The 21,209-nt window shown below is 39.2% G+C and overlaps 1 protein-coding gene across 1 annotated transcript; it reads left to right on the top strand.

Moving 5' to 3' along the window:
• Window positions 1-107: 107 nt before the first annotated feature.
• On the top strand, window positions 108-20,625 carry IFT57 (intraflagellar transport 57). The gene is made up of 11 exons (XM_014947414.1): window positions 108-313; window positions 2,690-2,852; window positions 4,346-4,464; window positions 5,398-5,488; window positions 8,756-8,824; window positions 10,245-10,367; window positions 13,250-13,321; window positions 13,937-14,068; window positions 14,997-15,059; window positions 16,889-16,955; window positions 18,199-20,625. Exons 1-11 carry the CDS (start codon window positions 117-119, stop codon window positions 18,375-18,377), a joined length of 1,275 nt encoding a protein of 424 aa, XP_014802900.1. The 5' UTR covers window positions 108-116; the 3' UTR covers window positions 18,378-20,625.
• The last annotated feature ends 584 nt before the right edge of the window (window positions 20,626-21,209 follow it).

The following is a 21,209-nucleotide window of genomic DNA, read 5'->3' on the forward strand; positions in this document are numbered from 1 at the left end:
CGACAGGCGCGACTTCTCGGCGTGTGATTGGGTTAGGAGGTGGGTCTCCAGGCTGCGGCAGGCGGGGATTGGTCGAGCTCGGTTGCCTCGGTTACGGGCGGCGGCGGGGCTCCAAGATGGCGGACGAGTCTGGGGGCGGCGGTGGGACTCGGCGCGGAGCAGGGGAGCGGGACGAGGAGGGGGCGGCGGCGGAGCGGGGCCCGGGCGCGGCCTATCACATGTTCGTGCTGATGGAGGACCTGCTGGACAAGCTGAAGCTGCTCAGCTACGAGGAGGAGGCGCTGAGGCGCCACAACATGCGGCCTCTCTCCAGGTGCCCCTCGCCCGCTCCGCCGGGGGGATGGCGGCGGGGGGCGCGGAAAGGCGTGGGGAGGGCGGTAGCGGCCTCGCCCGGGAGATGTTCGCCTGGCCGCCGTGCAGGGGGGGGCGGCTGGGGTTGGAGGGTCGTGCCGCCTGGTACGAAGCTCCAGACGTGGGGTCCGCAGCTTCCACGGGTGCAGCGAGAGGCGCCGGACACGGGCCGAGCTCGGTGCGAACCCGGAGTGCTGGCGGGGAGAAGGCCTGGCGGGGCTGTTAGGCCGCTGCGGTCAGGGACCGGGGAAGGAAGGTTGGTTCCCTCTCGGAGGACGAGGTGCCCGAGTCAAGTGAAAAACAGTCAGCTTCCCCTGTGATTCTGAAGCTTTCAAAATGCGAAGTCCCTCTAAAGGCCGAGATGTGTTAAGTCACCACTCACTTGACCTTCCCTGCCCCCGAGTAGATGACTTGGGTTTGAATGTCTGCAGGCCAGGGTATCTCTGAAAAAAAATAATTCCACCCTAAAGGAATTTCTGGTGTTCAGGGTAACTATTTGTTGGAGGAAATGTATTTGTAAGGGGGGCTTAGACCTATTGTTTTTAAGTCTAGTTTTTTATATCTAATACATGTTTGTTTCATGTGTAACTTTTTTTTTTAATTTCAATAGGAGACAGGAAACTTGGGAAATGGGACCAATGTGCTCCCAACATTCACCTTCCCAAATAACTTTTAAATCCATCCATCAGTTTCAACCAGGCTCCATAGCAGTATATCACACAGTTGAGCTTTCTATAAGCAATAATTTCACAGGGAGGGAAAAACATAGTTATTCTCTTATTCATATTATTCTCTTATCAGGAGGGAGGCTTGAGTATGAGCTCAGTGGCTATAAGCTGGTTTTAGCCAGCTGCCTGACCATCAGTATTTGGAGCAAGGGGGTAAACCTTTGTCCCCATTAGCGAGCATGTGTGTCTAAGGGGAAGTGCTTGGTTTTGAGTATCCAGTGTGCACATGGTTTATATTTTGCTGGGGACTTGCTGTGGTCTGATTTTATGGACCAAATTCTCTTAGGACCACATCTTTCAATTCAGTACCTTGCTTTCTAAAGTGACCCAAAGCGCAGTAGGTGAGGATGGCTGGAAGGATGGCTCCAAAAACATGCTCCCAATCTGAGCTTACGCACTGATTTAGCTACACCAGCCTTTTGGCCACTCTTGAGGAATAGGGGAAAGGGAAGAGGTTTGGGGAACTTTGGAGCAAAAGGAACTGTATGTATTGCTGTTGTCAGGAAGAATATTTGGGGACGTTAAGAAGGAAACAGAAGGTGAGGTTTCTGTAGTATAATAGCATGGATGAGGACAATATGCTGTATGCAAGGAAGCTTTAGTAAATTTGTTCTCCCTTCCTCTGGGAAGTGCCATTCAAGCTTTCATGCAGTTGTTTGAAGCAAAGTAAATTTAGTTAGTTATTTTTAAAGCGGTATAATTATATAGCTGAATACAGAGACCTTTCTTTGTGCTGTTTGTCTTTGTGCTGTTTGTCTTTAATGGAGAGCAATCTGTGCTTCTTAAGCATTTTTCAATGTGTTCTAAAGGAGGTGAAAGATGAGACAAATCCACCCTGGCTTCCTGTGTCATAGGTAAAGGTATAAAACTTTAGCAACAGATCATTTTCATTTTGTTTTTGAAGTAGACTGTTTGCGTTGTCATGTTGACGGTAGTTATCAATCACACTTACTAACCAATTCAGAGGATGGATTTCAAATTTAAATTTTGTCTTGCACTGTAAATCACTTGTCCTGTGAAAAATGCCTGAGATTTAGCAAAATCTGAGCTCATTCCTGGCCTGCAAGTTATTGGTAATTTCTGATCTTTGACTTTTCATTCTTTTGAGCTTTTAAGTATTTGATGTTATGCAAGGGGCATTGGAACGAATGTGTTGCAATGGCTCCTAATTAGTTAGCGGTGGTATTTTATGAAGTCATGGGATGGATTCTCCATCCCTAAAATTAATTTGGAACAGAATTGAGCTCATCATGGTTTGAGACTGCTCAGGTAAATAAGGGAAGTAACTTGGATTTATGTGGAAACATTAATTTGGTGATATTTAACTGAAACTGTATAATCCTGCTGCCAGGAGGGAGGAATACCCAATTCCCATTTGATTCCTTTGAAGCCCAGAGTTGATTAATAATTTACTCAAACAGGGAAACAGGTGAGCTGCATGTAGAAAACTTGTGGTTATGTGTGAAACTAGACATCCTGAATTTAGTTGAGATGGATCACTCATGGAGCAAGTCAGTTTAGGAAACTGCTTTCTAGCCTATGCTGGCCTATAATGCAGTAAGAGCTTTAGGAGCTCAAAATATTTACCATTTTTTCCCCTTTTTAAACAGGCACTACTTCGCACTGCCCACTAATCCCGGTGAGCAGTTCTTTATGTTTTGCACGCTTGCTGCTTGGCTGATCACTAAGGCGGGACACCCCTTCGAACAGCCACAAGAATATGACGACCCCAACGCAATAATCTCAAATGTGCTCTCAGAACTGCGATCGTTTGTAAGTGTTGAACGTGCTGTTTTCCCACGTGTATTTCAAGCACATGCCTCACCTTCAGAAATAACAGTAATGACGTACTTTCTCTGCTGCCTGATTATGTTCCCAAGGACTGGGCAGACTTGTCCTATCTATAAGTTAGTACTATGTTAATTAGTTAATTGGAAGTTTATACTGTGTGTACCTACTAGCTAACTTTCTGGCACTACGAAAATGGTCTTCCAATATTATATGTGATTCCAATTAAGTCTGTTCCACAATCTGTAAAATGGATTAAATGAGGCTTACTTCTTATAGTGCTGCATATGTTGCTCAATTATAGTAGTATAATTTTTTGACACGCTGAGGGAGTTGGGGTTTTTCAGCTTGGAGAAGGGAAGACTCCAGGAAGACCTTATAGCAGCCTTCCAGTAACTAAAGGGGGCTTCTCAGAAAGCTGGAGAGGGACTTCTTACAAGAGCACATAGTGATAGGATGAGGGGTAATGGCTTCAAACTGGAAGAGGGTAGATTTAGATTAGATATCAGGAAGAAATTTTCACTATAAGGATGGTGAGACACTGGAACAGGTTGCCCAGAGAAGTTGTTGAGGCCCCATGCCTGGAAGTGTTCAAGACCAGGCTGGACGGGGCTTTGAGCAACCTGGTCTAGTGGGAGGGTTGGAACAAGATGAACTTGAAGGTCCCTTCCAACCTAAACCATTCTATGATTCTATGAATTTACAAAGATTTTATCTTGAAAGTTTACACAGTGCTTGTGATCCTGCTCCTGCCAAAGTCAATGGTATAATCCACAGTGAAGGAAATGGTTTAGAATTGTGTTCGTGTTTTCTCTCTCTTTTTTTTTTTAAGGAGTAAAAGGTTGCATAAACTGCCAGGAATTACTGGGATTTTTTTTCAATATTAACACCCCACCCCTCTGAAGGTCAGGAGAATGTATCAACTTATGGGAGATATGATCTTATGGAAGATCATACTTACAGAGGATCATGCTGTGGTACAGCTGTGTATGATATTAAGAACACTGATCTCTGAAAGAGTTACTTGATAAAAAAACTAAGATATTTATTCTGTAGGACAGCAATAAATAAAAGTAAAATATTTTATAAATAAAATCCGGTACAAACAAGGCAATGTTGAAAAGCTGGTGGTTAGGTGTCGGTACCTGAGTTCCTTCATAGCTGTTCTTGCCTTGCCAGTGTGTCACTTGTATGCTTGACCATCTAGCTCCCTTGCAGCTTCCGACTCTTCTGCTCCCTGTGAGCATCCTATTACCAGGTGCTTTAAGATTTCTACACTGCATCTGTTCCTTGGGTTGTTCTGTTTTCCCTTCTGTTGCCTGACTGGAGCTGCACAGGGGAAGAATAAGAATTAACATTGGTTAAATCTTCATACAGAATAGGCACTTTGGTTTTAGAGTAGCAAATCTTGTTACCTCTTTGAGAGGAAACGTGATTGATGGGTAGCCGTTAATAAACAGTGTATCTCTTTATTTTAGGGAAGGCCTGTGGATTTTCCTCCCTCAAAATTAAAGGCAGGCTATGGAGAGCAAGCATGCTATGTTCTTGATTGTTTAGCTGAAGAAGCCTTGAAATACACTGGCTTTAGCTGGAAAAGGTATAGTACACTTTAGGTGTCCTCCCTTATGCTTTGTTTTCCAGCAAACAAATTTAAGTTGTACTTGTACAGATAAAACATAGTAATTACCAAAAATGTTTTACTTGATGTTTCATGAGATGCAAAATTCAACTAGGCTTGAAGCAGTGGGACAAATTAATGCCTAATGCAATTTCACGCAATTTAGTCTGTTACCAGCAAGGATGAGTTTGGGCCATTAATAGACTTAGCTAATTCGTAAAGATTTGACTGATGACCTTTTTTTGGTCGTTTTCCTATGCATAACTGCTTGTTAATCTGACAGGTGAGTTGAAACATACTAATATTCTTTTAGGTCCTATCAATTAATCTTGACCTCTTCAGTTGGAGGTGTGCATAGTATGTGAGAATGTTACAAGTAGGCTACAGTAACTATTTAATCCAAAGGAAATTTTTGGAGGAATTAGATGACAGATAATTTCAAGAATATGAAAATTTGTTTAAAAGTGCTCTTTATTTCATTCCTTTCCTCTGGTGGGTTTTGAAATGGGTATAGTGAAGTAATTCCTACCTTGGAACTATTTCACCGTTACTTCTATTTAGTACACAAATTCCACTGTAAGCTGAAAATGAGTCTGTTGTGACTTGCACTTAAATTTTAAGAGGGTAGACCAAAACAGAAAATGACTCAAAATTTATTCCCCAGATGTCTTTGCAGTATGAATGTAATGTACTGGTTGGCATAATAACTAACGCTCACTTCTAAGACAGACTTTAACAGACTTTTAAGGCTGAGTGTTACTTTTATTTATTTAAGTGTGTGAGACACTGTCTAGTCATATTCCACTTCATCTATACTTCTTGTGAACTGTTTCATTCGCTTAGGAACAATTTACAGATGTATTTTCAAGTTACTGTGTTTAAAAACTCTGCTGTTGTTTGTGCTAATTTCAGGCCAGCATATCCAACAGAAGAGCTAGAAGAAGAAGAAGTAACAGAAGATGATGCAGAACTGACGCTTAATAAACTAGAAGAGGATGTTGAGGTAGATTTACCTAACTGGTTTTAATTATATAAGTATTGGTCAGCTATGAGGAAATTTTTCTCACTGTTCATTTTGTTTGGCTTTGTTTAAGAAGTCTTTTCCGCTAGCTGTTCCATTGCCCTTTTTTACTGCATCTGCTTCCTGCATCGTCAGCTTCTCTGTGGAGTTTTTTGTCTTCTTTCAGATAAGGTTGTTAATTCTTTGCAACAGAACTTATGTTCTTATGTGCATTTGTAGTTAATGTAAAGTGAAGTGGAATTTAACCGTACATTAAAATTGCATAGATTCAGAATTGTTTGTTTTCTGCTAATATAAACTGTTGATTTTAAATGGAACTTCAATCCCTGTGTATGGAATTGGCTAATATTTGGTTAAAATTTGCCCAGTGCTTAATTGATAGAGGGCTCACTATTGTAACTAGGATTTCACTGTAAATTGGAAACAGCAACTTTGGTACTTAGTTGACCTTAAGATTTGGGAACAGAGTATATGGAAAAGAACAACTGGAAACCAAGCATTTGTTTAAAAACGCCAGCAAAGACCTAAATAAAGGTTGCAGAATTGTTTCTGTAGAGGAAGGTCATGGCAGCTCGTTGCTATATATTCCACAAATGAAATGGTAATACCTAGTCATCCATTCTGAGAGCAGAAGTCTTTCTGCTGTAAAATACATTTTACCAACAAGATGGCAATGTTTGAGGATAAACTGATTTATTTATCGTGCTTTTTAACTGTAATAATTATGGTGAAGGTGTTATGTCTTTGAAAACAGCCTATGAAATACACTCGTAAGTTCAAATATGCTTTTAGGACTTACTGATGGATGGATGTTGAACAAAAGTTGTTTCTTGCTGATTGACTTTATCAGAAGATGATTTTTATGAGAGTTGGAGTCTCACTTATCTAATAGCGTAATGTTATCATAAGACATTGTCATTTTCACAGGCCTCTGTCAGTCTGTTCAAGTGAGTCTTTTTACTGCTGACTTAAGATTTTTCTCCATACGGAAGTTAGATAAAGACAAAGTGAAAATTACAAAAGAAGTTAGTTTCACATCTGATTTCTCCAAAACTGATGATTCTGTGCAAAATAAATGCAGATCAAACCCAAAATATTGAAAGCTGTGAGCCTGGAAGCATTCAGGTGCTGGGTCAGTAAGTTACTTGAGGACAAAACAATTTTCTGGAGTGTTAAAGCCCAGCAGTACTGGATAGAAAATGCCACAACTGTCCCATTTTAGTTTTCTCATTTTTCAAGTGCTTGGAAAAAATTAAAGGTCATAAAAGTTTGAAATAGAGTGCCAGTAAAGTTGTCATATGGTTCTGATCATACTCCCAATTTATATCCATAATAGTCCATAAGAGTGTAATCGTTGAAGAATTTGTTTCTCTTCGACCTCTTACAGTTTTTCTAAGTATTGCATTATTTTTCTCATTTTTATTAGCCAAGAAAAATTCCAGACTTTTATTCTCAAGTTTCATACAATATGCAGATATTGTCATGTGGATGCCTTGGTTGCATTTTTACCAGCTTTGAAGTCTCCACAAAAAAAGCCTTGAATAATTCTGAGAACAATAAGAGACGTTCTGTATTGCATGTTTGACCAGCCTCAGAAATGTAAGCCTGTTGGCTAAAAGCTTTAAATATGGAAACAGTCTGCTGTCTGCTCTTTTCTGTGTCTCGTTAAGGTCTAAGCTGGTAAATTGGGAAGTGGGGAGGAAACATTTAACTAAAGCACAGTTGAAACCCTTCAAAGAACCTCTGGATTTTCTCTCAGGTAGTATCTGAGGCCATGATTTTCACAACTAACATGTTTTATTAGCTCTTCTGAGTTTGTGTGTTAATAAACCCATTGAGCTAGGATTATACCAAGTGGATAACCACTGTTTAGAGCCCCTAATGGTTCTACAGGGATTAACTATATGCTGATGTTTTGTTGTTGGTTTGTTTTTTTTTCCCCTGTCCATTGTTGCTGCCAATGTCTTGTATGCATTAGCTGTATCCATAATTGAATTTAGCAGTATTTCCAGTAGTTAAATGCTAATGATGAGGTTCATTGATCGTTCTTCTGGTTTTGATTCTTCTGAATAAAATTGATGAGGCAGACAGAAACAAGCCAAGTTCTGTCAATCTTGGGGAATTAGATGAAGTCAGCAAGGCTGGCTGTGCAAGGAATTCTGCACAATTTGGTTCCTCAGTTCTGATAACTAGGCATGTTGTTGTCATGGTAGTGTTGTAGTATGTTCTTTTAAGTGCTGTACAAATACATGTTGTCCATTTAGCAAAAGACAGTCCCGCTATAGCCACCATTAATTTTTTGCAAGCATTCAGGGGACTAGGGGCCAAACATGCCAGAATAAAATAAAGTGGACCCTATTAGTTAAAAACTAGGTAAGGTAGAGGACTAAGCTCTGAGGTTTTCACTGAATCTTGAAGGGTTCTACACTAAGACCCATGTTATTGCAGCATTCGTGATTTGTCTAGAAAGGAGGTGAACGATGAAATCTTACTTTGGTAGAAAAGATGATGGCTAACAGAAAAGTGACAGAATGACAATGTGTATAAGGATGAAGTGTATGGGTGATAAAATGGCAAGTGAAATTTAGCGTAGATAAATGGAGGGTAACATATGGCAAAAGTGTCTTTGACCTATGCAGTGATGGGCTCTAAGCTGAGCATGATAACTGAGAAGTGCAATTTTGAGACTATAATAGGTAATTCTCTAAAACTGCCAGCCTGGTGCGTAGTGTCACGGGCAAGAAAACAAATCAATTGCTTCAATTGAATTCTATTTTTCTGCACGCTTTTAAAATGTGGCATCATTCTGCAGCTCCAAATCTGTAGTGCAGAGAACAACTTGAAAACTGTGTACAGGTCTGGTTGTGGTTTGTTTGTTGTTCTGGTTTTATTTTTAATGCAAAGCTTTAGGAAACACATAAGAAATTACAGTTACCGTACAGCTATTGATAATGGCCCATTTGATGCAAGAGGGCTTAAGTTTTGGGGTTTTTTTGCGTTGGTTGGTTTAGTTTTTTAATACTGTGGCACCCTGAGGAAAATGTGGGGGAGATTTCATCTTTCAGCTTGTCCCAGATATTGTGTCTCCTCATAAGATTTTTTTTAATTAAATGCAAGCTCCATTATCATAAACTTTCCATGTCAGAAATTTCAAATTTAATAGGCCTTGGCCTGTGCTCCTGCAAAATAGAATTATGGAGAAAGATTGTGCAATATTTATTGAAGTCCTACTTTGCAACTTTCCTTAAGGAAGAAGAGTCGGACAATGAAGAAAATTTTATTGACCTGAACATTCTAAAGGCACAGACATACAGATCGGTAAGTTGTTACACATCAGTCCTCTCTTGAGAGATTTTTACATCTGTAGCAGCCATTTATTTCTGTTGGATTTAAGTGTGAAAGTCTTTTTATAGTCTAAACTTGAAAAAATGTTCCAACTGAAATCACAGAATCACATGGGGTTGGAAGGGACCTCTGAAGATCATCTAGTTCAACCCCTCTGCCAAAGCAGGTCCCTAGAGCAGGTTGCACAGGAACTTGTCCAGGCGGTTTTGAATGTCTCCAGAGAAGGGGACTCCACCATCCCCCTGGGCAGCCTATTCCAGTGCTCTGCCACCCTCAAAGTAAAGAAGTTCCTCCTCGTGTTTAAGTGGAACTTCTTATATTCAAGTTTGTGCCCATTTCCTCTTGTCCTGTCACTGGACACCACTGAAAAAAGACCGGCCCCATCCTCTTGACATTCACCCTTTAAATATTTATAAGCATTGATCAGATCCCCCCTCAGTCTTCTCTTCTCCAGACTAAAAAGACCCAAGTCCCTCAGCCTCTCATCGTAAGGGAGATGCTCCAGGCCCCTAATCATCTTTGTGCTCCTCTGCTGTACTCTCTCCAGCAGTTCCCTGTCCTCCTTCAACTGGGGAGCCCAGAACTGGACACAGCACTCCAGATGGGGCCTCACCAGTTGCAGAGTGGAGGGGCAGGATAACCTCCCTCGACCTGCTGATCACACTCTTCCTGATGCATCTCAAGATGCTTTTGGCCTTCTTGGCCACAAGGGTACATTGTCAGCTCATGGTCATCCAGTTGTCCACCAGGACTCCTAGGTCTTTCTCCTCAGAGGTGCTCTCCAGCAGGTCAGCCCCCAACCTGTACTGGTGCAGGGGGTTATTTCTCCCCAGGTGCAGCACCCTACACTTGCCTTTATTGAAGTACCTCAGGTTCCTCTCTGCCCAACTCCCCAGCCTGTCCAGGTCTCGCTGTATGGCAGCAGAGCCCTCCAGTGTGTCAATGACCCCTCCTAGTTTTGACCCAGAAATGAATCGGCTTATTTTAAAAGAAAAAGCAAGGTTGCTTATCACTGCAAGGTTGCTGGAAACATTTGCAAGAAAGTTTTGCAGAGATTTTTAGGGAAGCATAGTATTAGTTTCTTGAATGTATTTTAATTTTGTCCCCCTTGCTATTTCTGGAATGTATTATAATTTCTTATTAAACACATTTTGTTCTTTTCAATTCTAAGTATGATGAGTAGATATATATATTTTTTTTTTAATTCCCAGTCTTTATGAATTCAAAGAATTAAAGTCATTAAAGAAATCTGCTATATCTGTAGTCTAAATCATTCTGGATAGAAGTTTTTTCCTGACAATGAACCTTGTAAACCATTGTAACATGATTTCTAACAGTTCTCACTGTGCATAATGATGATATTTCATATACAAACTTTGTGATTTTTACACAGGACATGAATGACGCTGCAAAGCAAGAACAAATTTTACAGTCCACGATAGATGCAGCAGAGTGGAATCTGGAAGTGGAACGTGTGCTTCCACAGCTGAAGGTTATGGTCAGGACTGACAATAAGGTATGTGAGAATGGCTTTGCATGTGTACACATGGTGATTAAAGTGTCATTTCAGTGTTGTTTACTTTCAATTTACAACTTTTTTTTTTCTTTTTTTCATGTCAAGATTTGTGAATAATGGGCTCTCCAATACTATCTTGTATGAATCTTTGTCACTTACTGTGACTCTAGGAGCAATAATTTTCAGTACTTTTTTCCCAATATTATATAATAATATTTTTTTTCTGCTACTTACAAGGCACCCTATTTCCATATATTTATTTCTATATATTTACTCAGACATCTTAAGAACATCTTAAATCATTAAATGTTTCCAATGTATTCATAGTTCTGAAAAATTATACCCTCAGTTTAGCAGCTAGTAAAACATCTTCCTGGAACTTCTAATCTTTCAACTGTTCCATTTGTCGACCACATGAAAGGTTGTTTGCATGGAATTCATCTTGCTGAACTTTAAATGGCAATAAAGTATGTCTGTACCTCTGATCTAGTCATCACTGGCTCTCCTTATGTTTACCAAAATGAAGCGAATACTTTTATGACTGATTTTATTTACCTATCCAGATAACTACCTTGAGATGAAATTCATCATTTCTTAGACATTAGTATTTTTCACCATAATCTATTTCAATGAGTCTAGAATGAGCAGCTTAGACACGGAGGTCTATCTTTGGCAAATAAAAGTCCAAACCTAGGACCTATTCTTGGCGTTGCCATAAACATCCTCTCTAGGATCTTGTATAGCACACACAGATCAGTGCAGTATTGAAATTGCTCATTTGTTGTGACCCAGCTAGTTGGGGTGTTGGAGCAATCTGTAGCACTGATACAGAATTCAATGAAAGATAATTATCCTGCCAAAAATAGCATAAGCTCTCAACTATCTGTTAAATTGCTTGCCTGTCTTACGCTATACTGCATTCTTCTACGTGAGGAATTGCCTGGTTTGAGCCACCTTTCTCTGATCCTTGGCAAGCCCATCTGTTACAGAGAATACGACGCTTGATTCTCACACTATGAAATTAAAACTTAATAAAGATATATGTGGAAAATTAAAGCCACTGTAAGAACTGGGGTTTACTACCTTCCAGTTTAATGCTTTCTTGACTTTAAGGAATGTGTCAAAATGAACGTGAAAAGAGGATTCTTCTTCTTCTAGCTTCTGTGCTATCACGGTTTCTTAAATAACTGGAGAGAAGCATTTGGTGTTTTTTCATTCTACAAGAAAAGTGTGGTATTCTGTTTCCTATGCAGTACATGTATACATAGTACCAGGAGAGGGTCAGTGCCATGAGAAACTAGAAGTTATTTGTAAAATCCTGGGCAGGGGTGGGGAGTCTTTTTATTTAAAGTCCAAAGTTTAACAAATTGGGAACACTTGTCACCAGACCAACCTTGAGTCTGCTGCAAACATAAAGTCCAACATACAATGTAAGCATGTTTTCTCTACTAGCCTTTGTTTTGTTCTGGAAAGGAATAGTGGGCAGCAGCAGAATTGTAGACAGCGGGTGAACCTGGTGGGCTGAGCAGCTCTTGCAGATACTTGGCTGTGCCCTTCCAAGGTAGTGGGACAGAAGCACCAGTCCATTGGTAGTTCTGTGCATGTCCTATGCAGGGGGATAGCCTCAGCTGAAATCAGTGGCACTGCCTGTGATTAAAGGATGGCACATGTTTAAGTGTGCAGCTCTTTTAAGCCAGAATTTGGTCTGTACCTGTTACGAGACATTATAAGTGACTGTATCCTCCAGGAGCTCTAGGATTGGGAATTCCTCGTGCTCAGGTGCTGCAGCCCAGCCCCATGTGCCTGTGGACCTGCAGGTCCCCATCCCAGAATGATGGATGCAGCTGCTGCTGCTTGTTTGCAGGTTCAGATGCAGAGCTTTGTTTCTTGTCCTTGTCTCTGTTAGTGTTTGCCTGACAGGTCTGTGTCTTGGTAGATTTTGGGATTTCCTTCCCCCTTTTCCTTATCATCCTATTTTGACAAGGTCCTCCATTAGATAATTCTGATATGTGAACATTCTCACACTCCACATGCTCTTATCCATTAGTGTAACTGGCCAGGTCTGTTCCTTGTTACTGCCTCCACTACTTCAAAATATTTTTTAGCAGGCTCAAAAACACAGTACTGAAATAGCAATAATTATGCAGTGCTGCTACTCTGCTTCATTTTGAACTCACTGTCTGCAGCTGTGCTTTGGGTCTGGGAGATGCAAGACGTTTGCATTGATAAAGAAAAATTTGTGATAAAGCTGGGGAACTGGAATTGATTTCTAAGTACAAGATGCCTACCTATCGAGTTAAAACAGCACCTTGTCCCATCCTGAGTCCGTGTATGTTTCCTATGACCTAGAAGCTGCCAATAATGTTTCCCCCTTCTACTTTTGTCCCACTATCAAAAACAAGTTTAGGCATTTCTGCCTCTTTCATTTCTTTCCGTTCCTTTCCTGATAATGGTAAGGACTAAGTAGAAAGGGAAGATCTGATAATCTGGAACTGGTAGGTGTTGGGCATTTGAAGCACTCATTTTGTTCAAGCATAAGCTGAGCTAGTGCAGCTATAATCAATATTTTCAGTATTTGTGCCCAGAGTGGTTTCTAGCAGAAATAGTTCCATGAACATCAAGCAGACTCTAAAAAGCATAGCTACTGTGGTATCAGTGAGGAGGTCAGTGGTTTTTTATGGATCTGGGTGTCACATGTGACATTTAGGAGTTACAAATTGTGTCACATTAAGCAAGTGCCTCTGGATACAAACATGACAGTGGCAGAATGATACATGATAATAGTATAAAAGAGAACTGACCCTGTCTTGCATACCAGCAAGTAACCAGAGAAAGATAAAAGCTGTAGTAACCTATGTTTTACTTTGTGGCATCTTTTTTAGGATTGGAGGATTCATGTAGATCAAATGCATCAACATAAGGATGGAATTGAATCTTCTTTGAAAGAAACTAGGGTATGTCTTGTATATACAGAATATTTCACTGATCTGTCAGCATTTTTATTTTCTCTTTTATTTGATATATGTTAAGAATCAAGTGGGTTTTTTTTTCCCTTTAATTTTATTTATGCTAATGCTGTAAAACTAAAAAGGGAAATATACAATAATAGTGATTAGAGACAGTGGGACTAGCGAAATATCTTGTGGGAAAGAGGTGTATATGTGAGAATTAGCAGGGATATTAGGGTTCATGAACGTATATATTACCATAAATACAGCCTGACTACAGAGGGAAAAATAGAATAATACAATAATACAATCTGAAAACCAAAATACCATTAAATACTGTTGCTAGAATAACTTGCAGACATTGAGATTTGTAATTAATTTAGGAGGGCAGAGGGATAGAAGCACTTTATAGCACAAACTATAAAGTTTGAAATATGTGTTTTGGAGGTGGGCAAACCAGGACACATTAGGAATAATATTTTGTTGGCCAAACACAGCATTTCTGTACTATTTTTCTCTCTTACTTGTGGACTTCCGTATCCTTTCTTAATTACAGCACTATTTTAATACTCTTTGCATACTCCCTGTATACTGTCAACCCACAGAATATGTTTTTTCTAGGGTTACCTTGACAAACTCCATAATGAAATCAGCAGGACATTGGAAAAGATCAATAGCAGGGAAAAGTACATCAACAATCAGTTGGAGCACTTGGTTCAAGAGTACCGTTCAGCACAAGCCTTGCTGAGTGAGGTAGTGCACTGATCTTTTGCTGTTGCCTTCTCTAATATTAACTTGCAATTAAGGGAGCATGAAAGCAAAGAAGACTCGGAGGAGTTATCTGTGAATTCTGCTGTTGGATGAGGTGGAGGAAATGTTGATTGGCTGTCAAATTGCATAGTTTTTAAGCTAAACTAGCTATTTTTATTTAACTATTCTACAGGGGAAAGTAAATGTTTTTTTTGCCTGACTATTATGTGAATCTGTTGCCAATCTTGAGCAGCCAGTAAATTGCTAGTTCTGCTTTCCCTGTGAAGTTCACACATCTGTGATGAGTGGAAAAGCTACAGTCTCAGTCCAGCACTCACCTCTTATATTGATTAATATAAGACTAACTCGTGCACGAAGCCCTCTAATTATTTATTTTGTTTAGGTTTTATGCAAATAAAATGCTGTTTGAGAAGCTTTTTGATCCCCTAGTTAGTAGGCCTGTAGAAGCTGCCATTTGGCTACCCCTCCTATTTGTGGGCATGACATTAAAATAAGACGAACAGGATTTGACCTCTGTGCTTTCTGTTTGCTATTAATCTTTAAGAAACTGCAAGATAGTAATTTACTGTTGATGAAGAAATAGGTTTCAGGATTCAATTCTGTATGCGTTCTGGCAAATTTTCTTTGTTTTTTTCCTCGTGTAAATAATTAGAAAACATACTTTTTATGGTGTATGTATTAGAGCTTAAAGCAATTTTTAAAACTGCTTTACATTTTTGAATGATAGTCATTACAGGGGCTGATGTTTCAAGCCTGTCCTCCTAGGAGTAGTGCTGTAAATGTAATTGTGACTTTGTGGGAGTGTTTCTGGAATCGGGACACGTGAGAGCAAGTTTTGACGTTCTCTCTGAGCTATCTGCATACATCTTTTCAGCTTTGACATTACAGCAAAAACCATGTTTCTTTCCAGGCTAAAGAGAAGTACCAGGAGGGGAGTGGAGGAGTAACTGAAAGGATTAGAGTGCTTTCTGAGGTAAAACACATCTTCACATAATTTCTTTTGCTTATTTTAAAACAATATTCAGAGAGTTGGCATTTAGTGTTTGTGGTTCTACAAAGCCAGTTCTTTCTGATTTGTTCTTCTGTTAAAGATTAATCTGTTTGTTTAGTGGAGGCGATCTAGTCCAGTCCCTAAATTTTAAACCCAGGCTGCCATTTATTTTTAACTTGTGAATTTGGGCAAACTATTGTGAGCTAATTTCCTCAGTTTCTAAAAGAGGGTAAATGTTTTGTATTTTATAACCTGCGTCCTAGAATTATTAAGGACTAATCAAATTATGTCCATAAATTCTTTGGAAGAAGAAAAGCTTAACTCTTAATTTTAGTTAAAATTGAAATTTTCACCTTTCAAGCACTTAAAAACAATATTTGACTAAATAGTAACTTTCCATACTAGTCAAATTATGTTAATACTTAAAACTTTTTTGGTGGGTTTGTGTTTTTTTGGTGATTTTTGTTGTTTTTTTTAAAATCCGTGCTCTGACAAATTTAAAGAAAAAAATCCCCTGACTCCTAACTGCCTCATTGTGTTGGGTGTTTCATGGCATTTCATTTAGAATTACTGCCTGATTTCCAAGTTTTCCAACCTTTGGTCCAATTCAGAATTTTTTTTAACTCCTCTGTTGTTAGAGTTTGAAAAACCCACTTTATTTATTAGATGATAAAGTGTGTGAAATAGTCACATAAAATAGATCACACCATAAGAATGTGCTGGAAATTGTAAAACAGGTTTGAGACTTTTTAGAATAGAATAGTTCAGTTGGAAGGGACCAGAATGATCATCTAGTCCAATTGCAGTGGGTAATAAACACAGCAGTTTAACCAGAGTTCTCTAACAAAGATTTCTGAGTGTATGGATTTTGCAGAATTAGAGCTTCTTTCTATTTTGTTCTCAAGGAAGTAAGTTTAAAAAAGAGTGCTTTACAATGACTTCAGTTTTATAATATGTTTGTGAGTTGGAAATTATTGGCTGATTAGTAATTATTAACATGTAGTTGGCAGCCTCCAAACGATGTGGATGCAGTGGTGCGTATCTGAGATAAACGACACATTGGGTATTACTACTGATCTGCTTTCAGGCATGCACCCAAATCTCAGCCCACTGTAGGCATGCAATAACAATGCAGCAGTGTTTCTTTTTTGTTACTGAAAAGGCTTATTGAAGCCTTAATGAAGGGCCATATTTATATCATTGACAAAAATACTAAATTATTACCTAGACTGCACCTTAGAATCATGTCTTTGCTTTTTCTTTATTGTCTACAAAGGCAAACTGGTCGATAGTCAGTGCTGAAATGCACTTTTATTCTTCATACATGTATTTTACAAACCCATACCCCTGCCAGAGCCAGTGCCAGCAGACTTGACTGCTGCACCATCTTCTGCTGCAGTGCTGTTTCTCAGGTTTCATCTGCTGAAATCCTGACACTCCCAGGAGGGCAGCTGGCATGATCAGCTGGTGAATCTTGGTTTGCAGGCACACTGGTTCCTACCTTCCATCCACCATCACACTGCAACACTTACACAGTTTTTATTGGTCTGGGATGTGCAGATTCTACGTAACACCATGATGCATGGCCAACCTGTTACTCTTTTTGCTGTAATTTTCACAACATTAATTTAGTTAAAGTTAAATTAAAATTTTCTTGATGTTTGAAAAAAATTGTTCCTCCAATTGTTCCTGCAATTAAAGGAACAGGTTTTTTTAAGTACTGCAGGTATTCAGCAGATTTTGTTTGTTTGTTTTCTTTTTTTAACTTGACATTCATCTGGTTTCATTAAGAAAAAAATCTCTATTTTAAGATTACAGAAGTATTAGAGAGAGTAAAGCAAGAAACGGAGGAGAAAGGAAGCAGTATGACTGATGGAGGTAAGTAAGTTTTTGCCTCAAACCACACCCCCATTTCCTCAGTGACAGGCACATAATTTGTGCTTTACTAAAGAAAAATAAAACAAGACCAGAATGATTGACTAGTCTAAAATATCAATATTAAAATTTTAAAAGGTGTCTTAAGAAAATCAGGAGTCTAAACTGCTGTGAAAAGGTTACGTAAATTTGCAAGAGGTAGAGATTCCAGGAATTTCCCCCTTTGGTAAATGATTTGTAAAATTTAAAAAAAAAAAAGAGAAAGGGTTGTGGTGTTTGTGGGTTTGTCTCTGCTTTGAATAGTTATCAATTCACACATTACAGGTTCAAGCCCTTTTACTCTGAAATAGTTGCTGGCAGTAGCTGGTAGATTCCCTGACTAACGCTGGCTGGAGTCAGTGAGAAAACTAATTTTGGTGTTTTGATGTTTGGACTTTTTTTTTATGTTTAAAAGTACATAGCTATTTGAATTTGTCTCAGACTCGGGATCTGGTTGTTTGAGATTTTTGCTGATAAATGCATTTTATTGCAAATGTATAGGGAGTGTGAATGCAGGAAAAAATGGATGCATGTTACAGTAGAGCTAAATATGCAAGTTATATCCATATTTAACTGTAACCATTAAAGCTAATTTACTCAAGTAGTTTTAAGTGTTACTTGTTCAAGGAAATTTTGTGCACCCTTGCTCCACTGTGAAGGAGCTACTTGCCTTCTTTGCAGCACCTTTTCTGTATGACAGCACGGCCAAGGGTCAAGATAAAATCTAGAGCCCAGAATTACAAGGATCAGTAATGATGCAGCAGCAGCAGCATCCCTAGGGTGATATTAGTGGGAGGTGAGGGATTAGAAACAAAGTATGGAACACAAAACATTTTATTAGCTTTTCACAGGTAAGATGACCTCCTGCTGAAGGTGTCTTCAGTTCTCCACCAAACCCAAAGTCGGGTATTGGGATGAGGCTTTCAGCTGAGCGAAACATGTCACTGACAAACCTATCCTAACGTTGATGCATATCTGTATGCAGATCTTAGATGTCAAGAAGGCAGCAAAATTGTCATTGCCTGTTTCTATCTTTAAAGTGTCTTGCATATTAAAAATTATGTATCAGTACAATCGTGCCTTTAGAGTAGAACGCCTTTTTGTTCATTCAACAGTTCAATTTTAAGGAGTGAATTATAGAAAATAATGCTTTTGTGTTAAGTAGCTGACACAGAGTTGCACTGTTTGTCTTCCTTTTTTTTAACAGCTCCTCTAGTGAAGATTAAACAGGCCTTAACAAAACTGAAGCAAGAAACCATTCAAATGGACATACAAATTGGTGTCATGGAACACACGTTACTCCAGTCAAAGCTGAAAGAGAAATCCAATATGACCAGAGATATGCATGCAACGATGATTTCAGAAGCCACAGTAGGTGCCTATTAAAATTATTTGGAGCTGACTTGGTTTGCTCAAAATACAGTTTTCTACCATTTGCTTTTTTGTTAGTTTAGAGGTATCCTTTTTCTTGGGACTTTCTTTTTTCTTGTTTGTTTTTAACAAAATGCTTGTCATGCGTTTTTAAGAAGTATCACGCACACTTTGGATTCAATGTAGAGCCATGTTTAGTTTTCTGCTGTAAAGATTTACTGCAGATCCCTTCCAAATGTACTAATAAATTGCTATTAATGAACATGTCTCTACTTCATTGGAGAATGTTGTTTAGTGTGAAAGTCTATAGAATGATGCTGACAGCCTGTAATCTTGATATGCTACAGTGCTGAAAGAAAATTGCTTGCAAAGGACTTGAAAGGAATTTAATATGTCTGTCATTGCCATTTACATACATTTAGTACAAAGTATTTAATTGCTGATATTGAAATGATACAGCATTACCCTTTCTAAAAGGCTGGGTCAAAATTGGCATCAACTGCAAGTAAAAGTAAATTATTGCTCTGAACTGAAGTTTATGAATTAAGCAATAAGCTAATGTTTCAATAATATTGTCATGCTCCTAGTGCATCCCTACACAAATTTGTGAATGGACAACCACCCTATTCCTCACTTGGTTTTTTGGGGGGTAGGAGAGGGGGAGTGGTCCTCTAGATGGTATAGATATTTTTTGAAATTATTTTTACATTGTCTCTAACAGAAGCAACGATACATAAGACCAAAGGATGTGGAAAGTACTGTTTGGAAACTACTGTTGGCTTTCTAATTTTTTTTCCATGTGTCATGATTGTTTCAGAGTCACTTTATGTTAGCATTGAGTCAAATGCTGCTTTCATTTATAGTATGTAGTAGAGCTCCGTGGACATCATTTGGATTACTCTTGTTTCCTGTTCTTGTGTTAGAACACCTAATTTTGATTTCTGTTAAGGAAAAATGTTGCCAAATCTATTTGTGTAATATGGAATGAGAAGGAAAATAAATGTAGGAGGAAGGAGTTGGAAATGTAATGGAACAGGAAGCTCCCTTGGTCTTGGTAGATGCGTAGGTAGGGAGTGATTCTAGCTGTTACTGGTAATGAAGGAGCGTGGAACAAAGCAATAACCTTATTAAAGTACTAGTACGGCCTTTTGGTCACCATTATTCATAAGCCATGGACAATATCAGTACAATTCCAGTGAAATCCTCCCCTAACTTCCGGCAGCAACTCCATTCATCTTACAATTAATTTCTCTCTATTAAGGGTGAGCAGTATTTTGCAGAATCAGGGGATCAGTTCTGTGTCTGAAAGTCAAAACACTTGACACAGTCAGTACCATGAGCCAGTTTCTTAATTTTGTTGTGCTTCAGTATTTCATTTGCCAAAAAGAAAAAGACCTAAACCCATCAGAGTTTAATAACTGAAAAGCTATATGTAAATGTCAACTGTTATAATTTACCTGTGCAAGCAACTGCTGAAAATCTCTATGAATCACACTGGAAATCAGTTTCCAGCTTCTTTTGCTGCCTACCTATATCCTCCCACATTCATCTTAAATTAGAAAAGTTATTCATGTTCCCTTTGTTAGGTGGTGTTGCTACTGCATATTTACTTTAACTGTGGGTTTACTTAAGATAAAGCAATTCCCTTCTGCGTTGCCTGCAAAGCAGCTCACTGAGGCTTTTGGATTGCAAATGTTGTGCTGTATAAATGCTGTTTATGTAAATACTTTCCTCCTCCCTCATGCTAATAAAGCAAACACAATTAATCAAAAATCTTCCCTTATGAATAGAGCCTCTTATTCTATTAGAAGTGAATCTGTTGAGACAAGCATGGCCAAAACCCCTCTAATATGGTAGAAGAATCTCCAGAAGACAAGCTATCCTCCTTTATGCCAAAGTAATTCTAAAATAGTGTGCTAATTATAATTAATCTACATTATTTTTCACGGTACTGTCTGAAACTGTGTTAATCTAAGCAGGACACTTCTGTTGTCTCAAGAGTGATACACAGCCCTTAATTGTTATCTGGCAAAGAAAGCCATTTGCCCATTTAGACAGTAAAATTACTTGACCCCACTCTGAAGGTGGTCTTACTGATCCAGGAAGTGGCAACACCACCTGCCTTAAAAGCATGAGGAGAGCAATGAGGTCTGTCAGAAGCAGCCTGAAAGGCTGTTCCAAAAAAAAAGTTATTATCTGTGTAATTATTGCAGTGCTGGATCAATGCAGGCAGCAGAAACCACATTAAAATTAAATCACTCAATTTGCATAATTTCATATATTGCTTATTATCTAATGTCATATCAGAACTGAAGACCAACAAAACAAAGGTGTCCCTAAGTTAGTAGGATGCTCATGAAGCTGCGTGTGTGTTCTTCTGAAGAACATTTGGGGCAGAAGGACTATTCCTAAGAGTTAACTTCTATACACAGCGCTCGTCTCCCGAGGTCTCTTAACATTTTCAGTCCTCCGAAATACACCAGCGTGGAGGCACAGTGCCAGGGTCACGCCTCATCTGGAAGCCAAATGGAAAGCCACCGTAGACAGATCTAGAGGGACAAACAAGAAGTCTCATTTGCTGCATCTGGTCAGAGGAGCCGTGGGTTTTGTCCTTGTGGTGAGGACTACAATAGTTCAGTCTCATAGTGGCCTCGGGGAGAGCTGAGACTTGGCTCTTGGAAATGTGTGGCTGAGGAAGGCTCATCAGTAGCCAGCTCACTCTCCTGCATGTACTCTGCAATGCTCCAGAAAAGGAACGCTGGCAACATACTGCTTCTTAGGGTTCTGCAGCTCTGAAATCCCTCTGAACCTGGTAATGGGACCCAAAGTCTTATTTCCCTGGGCTAT

Source organism: Calidris pugnax, unplaced genomic scaffold (assembly GCF_001431845.1).
Source record: "Calidris pugnax isolate Ruff unplaced genomic scaffold, ASM143184v1 scaffold95, whole genome shotgun sequence".
NCBI lineage: Eukaryota > Metazoa > Chordata > Aves > Charadriiformes > Scolopacidae > Calidris > Calidris pugnax.